The sequence below is a fragment of the Trachurus trachurus genome (genome assembly GCF_905171665.1).
Source record: "Trachurus trachurus genome assembly, chromosome: 6".
Classification (NCBI taxonomy): Eukaryota; Metazoa; Chordata; class Actinopteri; order Carangiformes; family Carangidae; genus Trachurus; species Trachurus trachurus.
Window position 1 is genome coordinate 17,079,738 of NC_139897.1, and position 20,464 is coordinate 17,100,201.

General features: G+C 43.1%; 1 protein-coding gene across 1 annotated transcript in view; it reads left to right on the plus strand.

Annotated features, from left to right (window-relative positions):
• Positions 1-2,648: 2,648 nt before the first annotated feature.
• Positions 2,649-20,464, plus strand: part of magi2b (membrane associated guanylate kinase, WW and PDZ domain containing 2b) — a gene marked incomplete at its 5' end in the record, with an annotated part of 75,931 nt that continues 58,115 nt past the window's right edge. The window contains one exon of the mRNA XM_083973149.1: positions 2,649-2,946. Within this exon, the coding sequence (XP_083829275.1) occupies positions 2,649-2,946 (298 nt within the window). The remainder of the gene's footprint in view (positions 2,947-20,464) is intronic.

Genomic DNA, 20,464 nt, shown 5'->3' on the forward strand with positions numbered 1-20,464 from the left:
TCATTACTTTCTGTCTATAATGATGATATAAAATAATATAATTGTCTTTCTTCTTCCGCCCAGCTAATGAACCCAAACGCACTAACCAAACATATTTACAGGTGGCCTCTGTGGATGTTTCTACTGTGCATAATCACACCTACAGATGTTGTGTTTAGATCATTGGTATTCTGACAGAAAGTGGAAGATTTAGATGGAGCTGCAGCGGCTGCTCTAACATGATGCAGTGCTCACGTATAGAGAAAAACAGAGATAAAGCACGTCCTGTTTAGGAGGCACAATGACACACAGACCAAAGGACTTCATTACAATGCTGTTGAGAGCTCACGCACAACAACGTGTGATTGGCCACCCAGACTCCACCGAGAGCTCCTGATGTACTTTGGTGTCCTGTCACGAGAATATCCTGACGTGGCAATGAGTTGCTTGAAGTGACTCCAAATTTAGATGCTCCACCACACAGCTTCCGACAGCTGATGACTTCTCTTTTTTTGTTCTTCAAGCGCACTTCTGTTCACAAACGAAGGTCCAAAATAGTGAAATACTCTGATCCAGATATAGATAGATGAGCGCAAGACAAATTGTTGGTGTATGATTTGTCATGTACACAAAAAAATACCACTTACGTAACAAAAAAGATACACGGTGCCAGATTATTGTTCTATCTGAAGGCAGCATCACAGTTTAATACACCAGTGACTTTAAATGAGCTGCTGCTGCTGTGAAACCTGCAGACTCTGAGCTCCCTCGATATGTAATGTGCTTCCTCACCCCTGAACTGTGTTTCAGTGCTACAGGCCGCTCAGAGCTGCAGTTCAAATATACACCAGCAGAGGCACAGATAAAGCAAAGCAGGGATTCATTTCCCCTCTGAGTATATAATCTCCTAATCGAGCCAGTTTTCTGGATTATACCACTACTTTTTCCTCCACTGTGGTGGTTGGTTTTAAATAATCATCTGGTCTGCATCATCATCTGCTTAGTATTAGTGTCAAAAGTCTCAGCTGTAACCAGAGCGTTCACTTTGACCTAAATGCAAACACAGGGAAGTAAGTAAAGTGACAATCAAAGTGAATCCACTGCTCTTCATGGATTATTTACTGGTTGCAAACACCCAGGGGGGATTGTGTACAGAAATGTTGTTTTCATGGGAGGATACTCACATTACAAAAGCATGTTGCATGTCTTAAAATACACACACACGCATAGAGACTGAGAATGGCAGTAAGAGGGACTGTCGTTCTTAGTGGGTTCAGAGGAGTGGCTCTTGACTTTTGTGCTAAATATTGAATGAAACTTTACTTCACCCACTTCAGAAAGCCATGCAGCCATGAAAAAATAATGGCGACAAAAAGATTTGTCATTCTCTGTTGGAGTTGAATTTGTGTCATCATGGCAATGATGTAACGGTGACCAATTTAAGAGGGTGGATTTTACAGAGCAAGGGAGATGTTTAATGTTGCATCTTCCCTTACAACAGTCGTACAACTGTAAATCAGTGGTACATCAGTATAACACTAGTACAACAGTTAAACAGTAATACAGCAGTAAAAAAAAAACAAAAAAAAAAACAGTCCATGTTTTTATGGCTAAACTGGCAAAATGTTGAAATTACTTCATATACAATGTCTCCAAATTTACCAAGTGTTTTATTTTAGTAAAACTGTAGTTTATTTTACATGACCAGGATCTTTTCAAAACATTAGCCATACTGATACTATAGAAACTTATATTGTGTTGGACATTATAGATTTTGCAGAACTATCCAGTAATTAAGATCTAATTTGGTGATATGATTACTCTGTGGATTGTGAATTGTGTGTATTCAGAGTGTAGAGCCATGTGCAAAAAATACAAATTATACATTTTTAATTTTATAATAGATGACTCCCTTGCAACATGGCTCCTCCATACTAGGTCGTACTGATTGATGCAGGTGTTGCTTTGCTTTTCACTTTATCATGTGCATAAGTTGTCCATGAACAAATAAAAACTTAGTACGGCTCTCTATAATAATTTTAGAGCCGGTGGAAAAGTCGGTCATAAAGCTATCCCCCTCTCTCTCTCTCTCTCTCTCTCTCTCTCTCTCTCTCTCTCTCTCTCTCTCTCTCTCTCTCTCTCTCTCTCTCTCTCTCTCTCTCTCTCTCTCTCTCACGCCAAGCCGTGGTTGTAGGTAGACGATATGTAGGTTAGGGGGTTCATATATAATGTAGAGTAAGCTGAGGTTCCTCCTATGTCATGTCCTGTGTGTGATCAGCCCGAGGAAGCGCCCCTGGCAGTGTAGTGGGAGTAAAGCGCCTCCTGTGTTACTTCCCCTCCTCTCCATCCTTTAACGCCGAACCAGAACCATTCATCTCTCCCCTCCTTCAGGCTTCACATCCGGGTCATCCACCAGTATCTGTCTCTCGCGTCTGTGTGTCTGACAGAGTAATAATTATTTCATCCGCCTCCGAGCTGTACTGCAGCCCCTCTGCCCGACTGCGCGGCTCGCCGAGCGGACACTGCGCGTGGCGTGCACCGGTGAAGATGGAGCCACGGGCGCTGTGAAGCTGCAGCCGGCCGGTTCGCACCACAAAAGGCAGGGATGATGAGACGGTAGTAGAGGCTTTTTGTATGGGCTAGCCCGTGGAGATTAACTCGCCCTAACGATGTCTAAGAGCCTCAAGAAGAAAAACCACTGGACCAACAAAGTCCACGAAGCGGTGATCACCCGCGGGAAGGACGGGGAGCTGGGCTTCGAGCTGAGGGGCGGCGCGGAGCACGGCCAGTTCCCCTACTTCGGCGAAGTGAAGCAGGTGAAGGGACTGATCCAGAGCGGCAAGCTGGCCCAGGATGAGCTGCTGCTGGAGGTCAACGACATGCCAGTGGCCGGGCTCACCACCAGAGACGTGCTGGCCGTGATTAAACACTGCAAAGACCCGGTCCGCTTCAAATGTGTCAAGCAAGGTGAGAGCAGAGGAGGCGGGAGGAGTGTGTATGTGTATGTGTATGTCTGTGTGTGTGTGTGCCTGTGTGTGATGTGTGTGTGTGTGTGTGTGGCTGGTTTGATTAAGATGTCATTTGTGCAGTCATCTGTCAGTCTGCACTACTGGGAGAAGACGTGCGTTTAGGTGGACAACAAAGCTCAAACCGACGCTCGGGCCTGTGTTTTTGCTGCTGAAATGTAATTACGAGCCGTAATGATGGGTTCAGTCCACCAGGATCACTGACTGTAATGATTATATCCGAGAGCAGGAGCCGCCGTTTGTTTATCACATTGTCGCTGGTTCGATGCCACAGCCTGGAGGGGGTGTGTCCGTTTAGGCATCATGCCACAGCCTGCGGTTTTCTCCTTATTTTGGTCGAGCGCAGGGGCTCGCTTCACCAAAAACGGGCCTGCGCCGTGGATCAGATGTTTTTCTCTTTGCTTTGCCGTACACAGTGTGTGTGAGCGACAGACAGACCAGCTCCACACAGAAACACACACACACAGCCAGACCAGAGCCTTCCCCCTTTTATTAGCCTACTGTTGTTACTGTATCTTTACGCACGGGTGAGGAATTAAACTCATGTAGCCTCATTACTGTCCATCCTGCTTCCGTATTGATCAGCTGTGTGTAATCAACATAGTTTGCATGAACACACACTTCCCAAACCTCTCTCTGTCTCTCTCTATCTCTGTCACACACACATACATATTCATACACACACTCTCACTTTCTTTGTTTCCTTTTTTTTTTGTTTATGAAATGTTCCTGAGTTCAGAAGTGGAGAATAATTGTGCTAGTCTCTCGCAGTCACGCTTTGATAAGCCTTGGAGTGTTTTGTTATTGTCGGCTAGAGCAGTCACTGTTGCTGGATAATGACTGTACAGGCCTCTCTGAAGCTGCAGGCTCGTTGAAATGTTTGTGACCATAGCAGTGGATTTATGGCCAACGCTGTTGACTGAGTGACCTGCTTCTGTCAACCAGTGTAAAAAGCAGACAGGGTCTCTGTGAAACCAGAACATCGGATTGAAGGAGAAGCGGAGGAGATAGTTATCATCACACCACTCTGAGGCTCAGTTTAAGTCCCCAATAAGTGGCTGAAAGGGCTGCGTTCTCAGCCATGAAATGAGCATTACAGTGGCTTGTTTCTGGGACATGAGTAAAGCAAGAAATCAAAGCGGAAATCTTATTTTTGGACATTGCAGAGTTTGCTCACAGAGGATTTGTCTTCACACGTCCATCCTCCCTCTCTGCTGACTCTTGAGTGCTCGCTTTCAATCTCTCTGTTTCCATGGCTCGTGTCAATGTGATTGATTATTTGTGTGAGGGGTTAATGCTAATGTGAATGTATCTCAGACAGGTCTATTTTCCCCCCTCCCTCCCTCTCTCTCTTATCCATTTAAACATGAGTGTGTCTGTTTATTGAACTGCCCACATCACGTTGCTCTCTCCGGCTTCGTCCTTGAGCACGCTGCTGTTTGGGGCCTGTAGCTTGTTGTCAACCCTCACTGTATGCTTTTTCTTTATTCTCTTCCTCTCCGTCTTGCTCGCTCTCTCTTGGCTGTCACATTACTATTTGACTTCCATTCGGTGGAGAGTGGCGTGTATTTATGGGCTGTGCTTGCAGACAGCTGCTGACACACTCCTGGCCCGCTGAGGAATCATCTAGCAGGCCAGTTGCTCGGCTCAGAGGCCACATGCGGCCGAACCGGAGATGGATGTCCTGTCTGGCTGCACAATCATGTCTGACTGCCCATGCGAACGTTGCACACACACTTACACATTTTAACAAGTTATGTTCAGTCAGGTAGATTGTAGAAACCCCCCCCCCCCCCCCCCCCCTCTTCTTCCTCCTCTGTCCCTGAGGAAGTAGAGCAGTGACAGCGAGGCCTAATGAACCTCCAGAGCGAGGTCACAGCCCGACTCTGCCCTGACCTGTTTCATCTATTCATCTACCCTGATCAGTGCCCTGACACACACACACACACACACACACACACACACACACACACACACACACACACACACACACACACACACACACACACACACACACACACACACACACACACACACACTGCAAACAGGCCTGTGTGCACATACTGTACTCAAACGGATAGACCAGGACACTGCCTTTAAATATGAGATTGTTTGCACCTCGTACTGTAACCTTTTTCTTTTCTTTCTTTTTTTTGTGGTGTTGCTGCATTCACAACCCAGATCTGTGCAAGAGAGAACCATCCACCCAGATGGTGTTGCGCTTTTACAAGTCTGGTGTGTGCAAGTTTTCCATCACGTCACATCATGCAGGTGTGAGTTGTGTATCACGTGTACCCCCCCTACATCTGTGGCTATATAGCAAGCTTTGAAATCAATTAGGCCTAATCAGTCAGCGTGTCCTCAAGTGTCTCACTTCTCTGACATGTAAATGAACGTGCTATAAATGAATCTCCACTAATGGCAGGTTAACAACGTAACACACCAAACGTCAACAGAGATTTAAAACAAAATGAAACCATTTCATCATTTGCGTGGCTTATGAGATAAAATTAAATTTTATCAAATTTGATGAGTGTAGTTAAGAGAGCTGAAATTGTATATGTTTGTATTGCAGCTGTAGGGTTGTTGTTGGGACCAGTGCTGGTTGTGCAGTGCAACCTGCACAATGAAAGATTTTACATATTTTCTGGAGCTAGTTTAGTTTAATCGTTTTTATTGAAGCCACTTTGACATGATGTGACACTAGGAGATATACAGATGTATGAAGTGATGGCTGAACTCCATTTAGCTGCTTCAGTTCAGGGCCCCAGATATTTTGCATATTGAAGTAGGTGTCAAGTCTGACCAGGTTGCGTTAGTGTCAGTCAAAATGTCTGCTATGAAATATGCCTGCTGCCACAGCTAGTGTCATCAATAATTTCTCTCGGATACAGACTTTATGGAGAAGGATTGTTTTGATTTTGAATGATATACCTCTAAATGCATTTGTAGTTGGGAAAAAAAACAAAAAACCATACACATATAGTCATGGATTTTCTATGTTGGTAACGTCACTGTTCATCTCCTCATCTGCATCAGTGAGCAGGAGTGAGGTGCAAACGGCTGCTCGGCTCAGCGAAGCAGATTTATAAAAGTCTAGAGGTGCTATAACAGTATGGAGAGGAAAGAAGTGTGAATGTGTGTGTCTGTTTGTGTCTGTGTGTGAAGAGAAAGAGAGGTGGAGTTTAAAGAAAAGGAGTATGGTGAAGGTGTGAGGAAAACACACTGCAGGGAAATGAGAAAATGTGTTTTTTTCCCCCAATGATCTGTGACAGAGTCTTCATTTTAAAAATAAAAATAAATAGATTAACAAAGTGCTTGTTTATAATTATGATGTGCCAACTCGTCATAGTGATACACCCTTCTTTGTTTTTCCTTTCTCTGTAATTGAGCAGAATGCTAGAGACTCAAATATAGCCTACATATTGTTTCTGTCATTCATCCAAACACTGCTTATCAGTTAGGTTTTCCAGTTTATCACAGTTGTTGGTAAATTTGATAAAATGATCAAATATGTATCCCCCTCTAAATAACCAAACTCTCCTCCTAATTGCCTTTATTGGGCTCATCCTTTGTTATAATTAGCTATGCACTAAATACACTGATATGAATCATATTAATTTCAGATATTTTCTTGTTCTTTTGTTCAGATTATATTAGAGCTATCATCCCAGGCAGCTCAATTCACAACAGATGTTGCTCTAATTCACATAACAATAAACAAAATATCACAAATGCTACCTGGAGGTACTTAGCTCTGGATAAGAAATGCAGACATAAAGCCACAAACGTGTCACAGCTTGCTGATATTGCCGCTTTGAAATGTAATTTTCTACTCTCCAAATCATGTTTTTTCCTCTCAAACGAGTGTGGAGGAGGAAGACCCCAGGACGTTTCATCCACTCAGCTTTATGACAACAATATGCAGTGCTTTCTGAGCAAAAACAACATGACTTCAAAATGTTAACATGCCCTTTAACATCTAAGTGGAGCAAAAACCAGCCTCCGTCACACTGTGCAGCAGCTCTCGGCCACAGCTTATATAGGCCAGACCAGGCAGGTCAGGGATCCCACTATTACTAATAAGACTGTGCATAGGAACGCAGCAGTGGACTGTCATCACTTTGTCTGAAGTTCTCCCTTAAACTGTAACTCAGTTTTATTACTTTAATCTGTTCTGCAAAATGTGTCATTAGCCAAGTAACTGTTGCTGCACCTTTCAGGTTTTCCATTTTTGTACAATTATACAAGTTATGAATGAGAGGCTCAAAATCTTAAGCAATTTTTTTTAAACAGTGGGTTTCACATGGAAATAATCAGAATCAGTTTGTATCCAACAATATTACTTGCTAAAATGACCACAAGAAAGTAGTAGAATTTATCAGGTGTATCGAACAAGGATAAGCTAATGCTAATGCTAAAACCTGAAAAGCTGGCTGAGCTCTCTGCTTCCAGCTGAAATCCAGTGGACTGGAAACATTAAAATATGTAAATATGTACTTAGTCAGCACTTACAGTGTGTGATGTAATCTTAACAGGCTGACAATAAATCTGCATGTCATTTAAATATTACATACAGATGTCTACAATAGAAAAAACATTTGGTTAAGCAACACAGTGGCCAGTTGCATGCTTTAATATTTGTATTCATTGAAGAAATATGGAAAATAGAGTTTTAACAGTGACACAGAAGAATTGAAGATGAAGACTAATAGACGGAAAGTAAACTGTTGCAAACAAAGTTAAATAAAAACAGGACAGTCCATCTTTTAAAATCTAATAAAGTAGCATCTTGACTAACGTAACCTTTAACCTGCCTTTAACAGGGCCCTTGGTTTTAAACTACGGTAAACTAACTGGTGGGTGCACTAGTGTTTGCAGATAACTTTAAAGGACATAAACACACTTTTTGTCATCCATTCTGAGTTATGACTGAATAATCACTGTTCACATTAGGCCCAATTTAAAACTGCTGACATGTTCAGAAATGAAACCATAGCTATGTTCCACCATGAAGTAATTGTGTACAATTAGCTTTTTTACCGTCCCCGGGAACCAGACTTTTGAGAACTGTTTGAAGGTGTCAGCTTTTCTGACTCGGCTGCCCGGGTCCTGCCAGCCCCGCTAATGTGGGTACAGTATGGAGGGACAGATGGAGCAGAGGCAGAGAAGACGACCTTCTTCAGCGCTCTTGTCGCTTTGTTAATGAGAAGCTTGAAGATTCAGTGCATAACATCCTGTCTGCTCTGTTGGTATTAATAACTCACCAAGAGATGAGTTCTGTCAGAGGCGGAGGATGATTTTATTGAGGCTAGAAGCTGCTGGAGCTCGGCTCAGAGGATCAAACTGAAGCTCAGCCAGCCAATGACCAAATATCTAACAGGTCCAGTTAAGTGAATTAGGTCAATGTAATTCTCCTCACCATAGACACACTGCATGGGTCAATCTGTGACTGTGCTGCTGCATGTGTTCCTGAAATATATTTAGAAGTGGTGTTTGTGATTGTGGAGACATGGTTTTGTGGGAGGTTTGTTAAAAGCGTTATTGCTTAAACATCCCTGCGCTTCAGTCACGCCTCAGTTATTTTTTTTTTTACTAATAGTGATGTTTGATTTGTTTCTATGTCCTTCCTGTGAGCAGGAGCTGATTGAACAGGAGGTTTTGACCTCAACCACACAGTTGTCATTTTTGTAAAAGTCAGAGAGAATGAGTCGTGTTTCTGAGCGCGGACCTGTTAGTGGAGGCTGACCGAGCAGTGACCGTGTGCCGTGCGCTGTGCGAGGTAGTGTTTTTGAATAGAGACACAAAAAGCACTTTATCTGGCTTGAACAAAACACATATTCTTATGGTTATTCATGATGCGTGTGAGTGTTAAGATGGAGTGTGTTTGTTTGTATGTGTTTATTATCCTAAAAAGGGAATGGAGAATGAATGCAACAAAAATACAAACAATATGACATAGGCTAATTGTTATCATTGTTGTATAAATCAAATCATTTTAAATCATTTGTTTATTTTTTTTTGTCAACTGCCTTGTAGCTTTGTGTGAAGTCTATTTTGACTTTTCAACTTTATTTATCCATACAGTTTATATAAATCTATTAGTTTCTGCACCGCATCAGTTCTGAGCTTACAGTACAAGTCAAAAGCGCACTGTATCACTGTACATCTAAGACTGAAAATGTGTTTTGTTCTCGAATCATCCTTAGTTCGAGGTTACTCAAAGAGACTTATTTAAATTTCATGTGCTTTGTAAAAGAATCGCACAAGGCGTGCTACAACAGGCCTCATTTAGTCAGGGTTCAGAGAGGCTGCTGTGGCGAAGGGGGACAACCATCCCTCACGTGACATCTGGCCCATCACGACCTCTGCATCAACCTGTAGTGAAAGTTATTCGCTCTCTGTAGGTGTGGCCTTTAATGTCTGTGTGTGTCTCATCTGCTGGAGCGCATACACACACACACACACACACGCAGTATAAGCAATGAGACCTGCCCTCAAAATGATATGCACTATGTGTTACTAACTTTCCGAGTGTGACAGGTCGGTGCTGAAGCAAGAATCCTTCCTCCCACTTCACCAGAATCATATCTTATTCAGTCAGGCATGGCAGAAGGCAGCGGATGGTTTTCATTCATTGACATAGTGTAGATTAGCCAGCAGCGCTAATCTGATAGCTTCGCCGTGGGCTTCAGATCTGAATGAAAAGGATTACAAAAGCTGGCGTCAGGAGCTGCTCCAGCTGCAGCACTGAAACTGGTGGATGGCTACCAACTATGTCCTGTGCTTTTCTGGCTTTCTAAACAGGCTCGCCATCATTTCTGAGTTGCAGTTCTTGGACTGGAGCCAGCTCATACACAGTATTATATCTAGTGAAATGTACAAAGCATGAGGGTCATTGTCACAATGTTTAGTTCAATTCCTCAATACCTCAGTTTTTTAAAGATCATTCATCTTATATCTTCTTCTCTCGGTGTTTCAACCTTTGCTTTCATATCAATATCAAAAATAGATAGCACTTGAATGTACCCCATCATTGTACCTCATAAGTGCTTTAGTGGTAATGCATCTCTTCATGTAAGAAGTGGGATTTAATTGCTAGATTGTCTAACTATAAAGCTTATTGCTCTCTGAGCTAATCATATTCACTGCAGCAGCAGCAGCAGCAGCAGGCAGCTTCCTGTCTTACTGGCAGAAATCTCAGCTGATGTGTTTAAGTGCTTCATTTGCATTAAGGATCAGTTCATCGCTGCAGTGGATGCTTCCTACCAGTAGAGGACAGTAGCTGTCTAATCCGACACTATAAGAAGAAGGCCTGGAGCAGCGTGCCTGTAGGCACTGACACAGCCGCTGGAGGTTTATGGTCCTGCTCAGTTTGAACTTGATGGTGTTTACATAACAGCCCAGGCTATTATGTCAAGGTGGAAATTTAAACCTTCTCTTATCTGACAGTTGTCGCTGTATGTTGTGGAGAGGAGGATCTCTAATGTTGTACACACACTGTGCTGTTTGAGAATGAATATGATTAGGTAGTTATATAATTCAAGAAAATTACATTCTGGCAATAATGGAAATACTATTGGAGGGATGTATGATGATGGTCGTATGCTATGATGGTGATAAAAGGACAGTCAGCGTGTGTGCTGATGAGAAGAAAAGTCCAATTTGTGAGCAGCTCATAAGAAGTTTTCCACCTGACTTGTTAGGATGTGAGTTATGGCCACTTTGCACTGTCTTGTGCCTGGTGTGTTTTATATTATATCCCTGCTCATCTCGTTCAACCTAACATGTTGTAATGGGGAACAGAAAGGAGCGGACAGGGCAGTGCAGTTGAGCTGAATTCAATTCATTTCGCTTTGGATTTAGCAGCATGAAGGGGCCCTTAATCACTACAGACAGGCTTTATTAGACTATCAGACCATAGCAGCCAAATGAAGCATTGGAGGGGAGACTCGTGACGATGCTCAGATGGCTGCAACAGTCAGAGTTATTAATTTTTTTTGTATTGACCGGTAACACGCCCCTGCTGGTTTTAACCCCAGAGGTTATCGACCACTGCGCCCCCTAAACCAATGAGTTCCTTATTACTCTCTTTTCCCTCCAAGGCTCCTTCATATCTCTGTCTCCCTCTGTTTTCTCCCCAATTATCATTTCTCAATTTCCCACTGAAGAGCGGATGAAGTGTTTGAACCCATAAATACCTTTGCACCCTCTTCATATCTCGTAGTGAGTCTGTTTCTTTAATTCTCATTAAGTTGCATCCTGCTTGTTGTTCTTGATAGAGTCTAAGGGGCTCTGCTTGAACTGGAGAGTGCAATCAGCAGTGACAAACATCTCCATACAGCCACATTTAAAACAGGAGCCACCACACACACACAAGCACACACCTCCCCGTGTCCATCAGTGTTTATCTCATCAGCGTAGATTTGAGGGGGAGACGAGGAATTCATTTGCACACTGTGGGAGGAGGGGGACGACAGTGCGTGTAATACTAAGGCTGGCAATTCCTATCACCTCTGCGCTTTAATCTTGAAGTCTCATTTGTAGTGTGGGCTTGTTTCTCTTTATAGTGACTCAGAGGTTGTAAATGTGTGTCTGGCCTTGATTACGGCGCTGTAGAGAAAGACAAGGAGGAACATCATCATTAAGACCAGTCTGAGGATAGAGGGGGATCAATATTGAGACCTTTAGGAGAGAGTCTCTGACTCGCTGTCATTTACTATTAATAATGGGTCCTGCCACCTGCTGTAATAATGCCATTAGGAGCACTGGAAACAGATACTTCATCCACAGCTAAATGGCCTTCACATGTAGAAACTATCAGCACATTTACAGTTTAACACACACACACACACACACACACACACACACACACACACACACACACACACACACACACACACACACACACACACACACACACACACACACACACACACACACACACACACCATCATGTCTGTCTAGCACACGGACACAGGCCTTTGGAGGCCAGTTTAAACTCCCCTACCTGTGCCTAATTGGGACTGTAAAACAAGAAAAAGTAGACCAGAGGGTTGATAATAGTAGCCTTAACTGGACCACTGGAGAGGTTGATGAAGAGGTAAAGAAATTGGCAAACAAAAATATAAAATGTCACATGGGACAGAGCGAGAAGAAACAGAGTGAAGTTAAAAAAGGATCTTTAGAAAAACAGAAATTAGTGGATTTTTTGTATTTAAGGTGCACATCCTACCAAGGGTTACTCCGGCCTACCACATTGGCATAAAATAGAGTGAAATAGTTGGAAAAAATCCAGTGACAGTTTAGTACAAATGTTTGGATTCTGAATCTTTCCCCATTTGTAATTAAGGAAATACAACACAATTTGCGTGTAAAATGTCCTGCATATAGTTGCCTAATTAATTGCTACGTAAGTTTGCGTTTTTACAGTAGGCTAAGCTTTTATTTTGGCTTTCCTGTTTCCCTTATTTTGAAAGTCAGACGTAAAAACAGGAAATGGACGGCAAAAAGGGCAATTTAGAGGGGAACTCGGGTTTTTACGGAGATAAACAGTATTTAACGCTGTTTGGTAGATTATGGTGCGAGTTTCCACTCGAAAGACTTAACAAGGTAGGTTTAATTAATTTATGTGTTTGTAGCCTATCTTGTGTCTGCTTTAAGATCGTTAAATTAGCCCGCGCGACACAACCTCACCTGCGTGTTTATTATGATGCTAGCTTGCACAGTGCACACAGCAGATATTTTGACTTTTAATAGCAGGAAAACCACAGGTGAAACATCAAAACATTAAAATTAATGACTCTTCCAGTAAATAATGCACCACAGTAGGCCTAATTAGAGATACCTGTGTCATTGACTGTGAAAAAAAAGTCCATTCAACGTAGGCTAAGTGCCAGCCTATATTTTCCCTCAGGCCACATGAAAAAAAAAAAACTAGCTTGTCATTGTGTATGATGTTTTGCTTTATTCTCCTAGCTACCTACAATTGGGTCACTGTTTTCTGTTGATGTTTGTAAAATAGTGGCTTTTATGTTTTGCAGTTATTCAGTAGAGAGCCTCAAACTGGGCAGATGCCAATCTATCTGCAAAGTGTGGCCCTTGGTTGTCCTATTCTCTTTTCTAGACACGGAGATGATGCATCATAGTGTCACAGACCTGCACCGCCGTACGAGTCTACGGTTGTGCTCCTGCGGGTCTGCTGTCTCCTGGATGAACCGGGTCCAGACGAATCCAACTGAGACTCTCTTGACAGGTGGCCAGTGACTGTCAGTGAATTGCTGGCCCATTGCCTCAGCTCAAATCCTTCATCCATGAGGAGGGACTGGAGTCTGTTCACCAATTTCTTAGCTTGCTTTTTGTGAGAGGGGCTCTGTGAGTAAGAGTCGATACAGAAAGAGTGTTGTGCTGACAGATGAGCACCTTCCCCCCCGGCTCCATGTCCCTCTGGACACGATATAAACAGAAGAATGGTTTGTTTTCTTTGAGCAGATTGAACAGTTGGAGCATCCCTTTCACACCAATAACATCACAGTGGGTAATCCCTAAATCTAAGGATGCCCCCCAACAGGCTAGGGTGAAATGTGGGCCATGGCAGGACCTAGGGTTGCACGGTATACCGGTACTAGATTGGTACCGGGGTACTAACGCATTTAAAACGGTACCATACTGCGCTTAGATGGGACCGGTACTTTCATTCTGCGCCGCCGGCAGCGGTGACGTCGCCGCGTGAAGTCGCCGCATTGTAATTTGAGCCGCGAGGAGCGAGAGAGCGAGTCACAAACGAAGCAAGGTGCTTTTTATCATTACCGTTACAGCGCCACCTGTCCATGTGCCTGTGTTTGTGTGTGTGTGTCTGTGTCTGTGTCTGTGCGCCGCGCGAGAGAGAGACGGCCGCCACAGCCTCGTTAATAAGTTTTGTTTTTACCGCGGATCACCACTGGCTGCATGCTCTCTCTGTCTCTCTCTCTCTCTCTCTGTCTCTCTCTCTCTCTCTGTGAGTGAGTGAGCACGGCGAAGCAGCGCTACGCAGAGATGAATTAACGGAACGATATAGCGTTGATGGGGGTGGGGGGAACAGAATCAATTTGGTCTATATGGGCATGTTTGAGTAACATGAACATTTGTGTTTCATTCTATAAACTACTGATAACAATTTCTCCCAAAAATTACAACTGGTCAAAATAACAAAAAAAGATGCAGTGTTTTCAGACCTCAAATAATGCAAAGAAAACAAGTTGATATTCATGTTTAAACAGACATTTTTTAATTTAGGAAGAGTTCAGATTAATATAGATGGAATGTTAATCCTGCAGCAGTAACTGTTTACTGATTTCCTGTTTTATGGTCCAACATTTTTCTATTAAAATAAAGCAAATAATGACATTTTTTGTGTTCTCTTTTTATGTGGAAAAGTACCGAAAAGTATCGAAAAGTATCGAAAAACATGTTGGTACCGATACCGGTACCAAAATGTTGGTATCGTGACAACACTAGCAGGACCCATTGTGCAGCAATGGCTGTGCAGTGGCAGGCCTTGTTGATGATAACTCTGTTGCAGGGCTTTGACTAAGTTCATAGAGGGGAACAAGGTTGAGTTCCTTCACAATAAAAGCCCTGTGGATCTGGAAGTGAATAGCCAGGCTGTGATGTGGAAGCTACTGAAAATGATGCTTTAGCTCCATCAACGGTGTAAACCTCTTGTTCTTCAGCTTCGGCTCCATCGACGGTGTAGAACCTCTTGTTCTTCAGCTTCGGCTCCATCGATGATGTAAACCTCTTGTTCTTCAGCTTCGGCTCCTTCGACGGTGTAGACCTCTTGTTCTTCAGCTTCGACTCCTTCGATGGTGTAAACCTCTTGTTCTTCAGCTTCTGCTCCTTCGACGGTGTAGACCTCTTGTTCTTCAGCTTCGGCTCCTTCGACGGTGTAGACCTCTTGTTCTTCAGCTTCGGCTCCTTCGACGGTGTAAACCTCTTGTTCTTCAGCTTCGGCTCCTTCGACGGTGTAGACCTCTTGTTCTTCAGCTTCGGCTCCTTTGATGGTGTTGACCTCTTGTTCTTCAGCTTCGGCTCCTTTGACGGTGTAGACCTCTTGTTCTTCAGCTTCGGCTCCTTCGACGGTGTAGACCTCTTGTTCTTCAGCTTCGGCTCCTTCGACGGTGTAAACCTCTTGTTCTTCAGCTTCGGCTCCATCGACGGTGTAGAACCTCTTGTTCTTCAGCTTCGGCTCCATCGATGATGTAAACCTCTTGTTCTTCAGCTTCGGCTCCTTTGACGGTGTAGACCTCTTGTTCTTCAGCTTCGGCTCCATCGATGATGTAAACCTCTTGTTCTTCAGCTTCGGCTCCTTCGACGGTGTAAACCTCTTGTTCTTCAGCTTCGGCTCCATCGACGGTGTAGAACCTCTTGTTCTTCAGCTTCGGCTCCATCGATGATGTAAACCTCTTGTTCTTCAGCTTCGGCTCCATCGACGATGTAGACCTCTTGTTCTTCAGCTTCGGCTCCATCGACGGTGTAGACCTCTTGTTCTTCAGCTTCGACTCCTTCGACGGTGTAGACCTCTTGTTCTTCAGCTTCGGCTCCATCGACGGTGTAAAACCTCTTGTTCTTCAGCTTCGGCTCCATCGATGATGTAAACTTCGTGTTCTTCAGCTTCGGCTCTTTCAACGGTGTAGACCTCTTGTTCTTCAGCTTCGGCTCCATCGACGGTGTAAACCTCTTGTTCTTCAGCTTCGGCCCCATCGATGATGTAAACTTCGTGTTCTTCAGCTTCGGCTCCATCGACGGTGTAAACCTCTTGTTCTTCAGCTTCGGCTCCATCGATGATGTAAACTTCGTGTTCTTCAGCTTCGGCTCTTTCAACGGTGTAGACCTCTTGTTCTTCAGCTTCGGCTCCATCGACGGTGTAGACCTCTTGTTCTTCAGCTTCGGCTCCATCGACGGTGTAGACCTCTTGTTCTTCAGCTTCGGCTCCATTGACGGTGTAGACCTCTTGTTCTTCAGCTTCGGCTCCATCGACGGTGTAGACCTCTTGTTCTTCAGCTTCGGCTCCATCGACGGTGTAAACCTCTTGTTCTTCAGCTTCGGCTCCATTGACGGTGTAGACCTCTTGTTCTTCAGCTTCGGCTCCATCGACGGTGTAGACCTCTTGTTCTTCAGCTTCGGCTCCTTCGACGGTGTAGAACCTCTTGTTCTTCTGCGTCCCCTTGAAGGCTCAGGTGATGAGCAGCTTCCTGTGGGAGCAGGATACACTGAATCATCATACAGTGTTGCATAAGTAACAAGCACCTTGTTGCTGCTCTGAAGAACGGCACGACTCAACTTCAAGAGCACTTGGCTGCTGCTCGTTGGACGATAAGCTGTACATGGTTATTTTTCTGAGTAAATCTTTGTTTCATTCATGACGCGATAGCAGCCAGTTTGTGAGAGTGTGTTTCTGTATTCTGCTAGCTACATTTTTTGTGCAATGTGGTCACACTGAATCATTGTTTAGTAGTGACTGTACCGTGACTGCAAGTCATATGTTATGGAGCGTAAGTGCTCATTCAATATTTAAGTGCTACTTGTTAGCTTATCACAGAGCCCTCAGACATTCATGGTACTATTATACCTATATCTAGGCTCACCTCTCTGCTAATGCTTGATGTTAGTCAGCTTGTTTCCTGCTGTTTTACAACCACACACATCTTAACCACCAGATAAAACTAGACCAGTCCAGGACTCTGCTTCTGCTTTGTCCATATACCTGAACACTAAGTGGTGTCCTGACCCCCAACGCTCGGAAGTAATTGCTGCCACACTTATACAGAGGCATTTTCTCACACACTTTTATTCTACTTTTTACTTGTGTGTTCCCGAGGTGCAGCTGTATGTTGACTCCCACCGTGCAGTTTTGTATTCCTCTGTAGCCTGTGTGGCCTCTTGTGGGAGTGTTGGCGAACTATTGATCACCAAGTCTCTCTTCGAGTTTTGTTCTCCATGACAACCGCTCGGGCAACAGCACCACTTCACCTCAGCTCTCCTCAGACGCCCCCGACCATCAGCTCAGATCTCAGCCTTTAACCGGCCAGATGGCCGCTCAGTTGGCTCAGCGTGGTAACGTCTGTGTGTCTGGGTGCTGGGGTTCGATCAGTAATGTGTTTTTTTGTGGTGAATGTCAGGTGTATCTGTGCTTTGTTCATCAGGGTGAAAGAGGGAGCATAAATGTGTGACGGATCGCGTGCATAGAAGTTGTATATCAAGTGGTTTTGACATTAAAGTACTGAGCGTCTACTCCACTTTGACACGGTGTTGGACCACGTTTATGTCTTGCTGTTTCTCTTCTGCTCTTGTGATTATGAGGTTTGTGTGTGCATGCAGGCACAATTTGCATGCTGGCATCTGTTACTAAAGTGTTACTGCAAGGATGTTTGTAGTTCAGAGTGGAGTGGTTAAAATTTGAAAAGAGATGGATTTAGACAAGTGATGTGGTACGAAGGGAGGGCCTCCTGGGAGAGTGGGCATGTCAGACGTGATTAAACCTTCGCTAAATCAAACAAAACGGCCCCTGTTGGTTTCTCCATGTATCTGCTCCTCCCTCAAGTTTCATGTCGGTGCACATACAAACAATGCAGTGTGCTCACCCCCGCCTTTTTAGAAAAGAGCTGTATCTAGGAATATGTTCTGAGTCAAACTAAGCGTATAGGGGCGGTTTCCCAGAAGGGGTTTATATAAGGTGGAGAGTAGGCCTGAATTTAGAATAGTTTGTCATGGTTTAATAAATGGTTTCTGAAACACTAATTAGACTAATTAGAGACCACTAACACCTGGACGATGGAGTCGTGAAGTAACGTAAACAAGATTAATTGAAATCCACCTGCGCTCATCTGACTTTGCTGGACTGCATATAAGAAATTCAAAGAAGCAGAAAAGAGACTGCAAAACTTAACTGAGCATGGGAAGACTATTTTAAAGATAATGATCTCGAGACACCCCAGCATTCAAGATTAACAGCACACATCTGCTTTGGAATCAACGAAAAGGAACGCGTGTAAATCCAGCTGTCATGAATTTAATGCAAATGAACAAACATCTACGAGAGCACCACAACAACAGCTTTGTTACCTTGTCAGCAGTGCTACCTTTATTACTGTTTTGTGATATCAATGGGTCGACATTACAGTATTTATTCAGTGCAAGGTTTGTGGAAAAACACAAAAGAAAACCTAGAAAAGCTGTTGCAGAAGCCTGAAGAGAGAGTTTTAAGACTTTACGAAAGGAAAATGTCTTGCAACCAGCCACAATTATACATATTGATCAATATGAAATTTAAATAAGTAATAATAAGCAAGATTATGTATATAAAAATAGTAGATCGAGCCAAACACTGCTGATAAGATTCAAGTAGCAGATTGAGACCCAAGCTAAAGATGCAGTCAAATACAAGGGTCTGGTAAAGTACAGTTGTGTATGTCTAAATGTTACAATTAAATATGATGCCTACCTATAGCAAATGGAATAAAAGTAACGAGCAAAGGGCGAGAGAGGAAATATGAGATGAGATTAGTATGAAGAGCAGAGCAGATTATGCTCTGGTGAACCCTGCACTGCTGATTTGATTGAATAATATCTGCCCCCTCTTTTTTTCCTATGAGTGTGTAGTTTGCATGCTGGTTAGCTCGGCCTCAGGCTTGATGCTGTTTCGAGGAAGACGGCTTATCAAGAAAAGTGACAGGTGTTGGAGTGCGATCTTGACCTGCTGAGGGCGTTGAGGGCAAGATTAACAATTCAGTTAGCTGCCTCCTGGAGAAAACTTGTATCATTATCAGACCTGCTATGCTGCAGCTTTAATGTTCTTGTGCGCTAGGTTTACCCATATAAATGTCTTTACAAAGATGGAAAGGTTATCAACATCCCACAAAGCTGCTCATTGTTTAAACAAGGAAAGGAACAATACTGGCCCAAAACTACCAAAAGACTAAAGGTGATTAAAGGGCGAGCAAAAAGACATGCAAAAAGGAAAGTATTTGATCCCCACCCTAAGAGGTCATTAGCAAGATTAGTGGATTTTAAAATTGAAGTTAGGTTTTTTTTTTAATCGATAAAGATTAAGATAAGTGGAATATGCTGCTGTGGACCATGCTACTTCCAGCTACTCAGGAACTGCAGGGAAGTGGAGGGGCACATACTAGGTTTTGACTTGTTTTTATCGTTTGTATTTAAGGATGTAAGAGTAATTTTGATCAGAGAGTGAAGGCAAATTAAGCAGTAATGATTTGTATTTATCACAAATTTGGCAATACGACGTTAAATATCCACATACAACCTCTTAAAACTGCACATCAACATAACAGTACATACATAAAAAGAAGACAAAAATGTTATAAAAATGAAAATAAGGACCAAATTAAAGGAAAATGTGAATATGTTTTTTGCTATGTAACAGATAAAGTGCCAGCTGTATTTACCTTTTATATTTACAAAACCTAAATTATCTGAAAAATGCATAAAAAGAAAAGTTAATCCTAAAATTCCCCTTGGTAATTAGGAGGAGAAAATCCAAATGCTCTGTGGGTGTAGACATACTGGTGGCTTGGCTGCTCAGAGAGTCTAAAAACAACAGCAGCAGTCACAGAGATGGAGTTCATGACAGATCTACTTGTTGTTTACAGCCATAATTGAAATCAACCAGCGGCTCTTAACTGAAGTGTTACAAGTACCAGAACAAGCCCATGGGCGTCGAGTTTGGTTGTTCTGGTACCAATAAAACTCAATTCAAGAAAAGATGCTGGTTTTGGTCCTGCTGAGGAATTTAAATGAATACTTGATTATAGTTAACATATAATTAGGCTAGATACATAATTGTATCCAAAGTTGCAAACGACACCCAAGGTACTAACTGGATGTACCAACCATAAAATATCAGTATCTTAATAATGCACTCTTTAACTGGAATGCAACTGGAATCTGGATCTGGAAAGTCCCTGATGGACCACTGGTTAGTCAGATGCCATGTGGGTTTCTGGTGCAAACAGGTTTACAGTCTGACTCTGCTGTGTTACCAGCTTGGTGCATTCTTCCTGCCCAAATGGCACTTTCATTTGGCACTACATTTTTCCAGCTGTTGAGTTACTTTATTCCCACGTACTTAAGCCTGCTCACTGGGCGTCCTGTAGTTGACACTTCCTAATTCACGCAGCTGCAGTGTAAAACAATAAAAGAGTTAGATTATTAAGTATATTTGAAGCGACTGAAAACACTGGCAGCATCATGGTTTGTATGTCAGGATTTTAAAGCAGTTTTGCCACGTAGGAAGGTTTTAACCTAGTGTCGTTTGAGTGTTTGTCGCCAAAAAATTAACAAACTCCACTATTTTGTCGTACAAGAATCTCTGTCTGATTCTTGTTTTTGCTGTGTTGTGCATGGCAGAGTTGCTTTCGTCAGGAAAGCTTTGTGTATGAATCTCTTTTGCCTCATTGCTG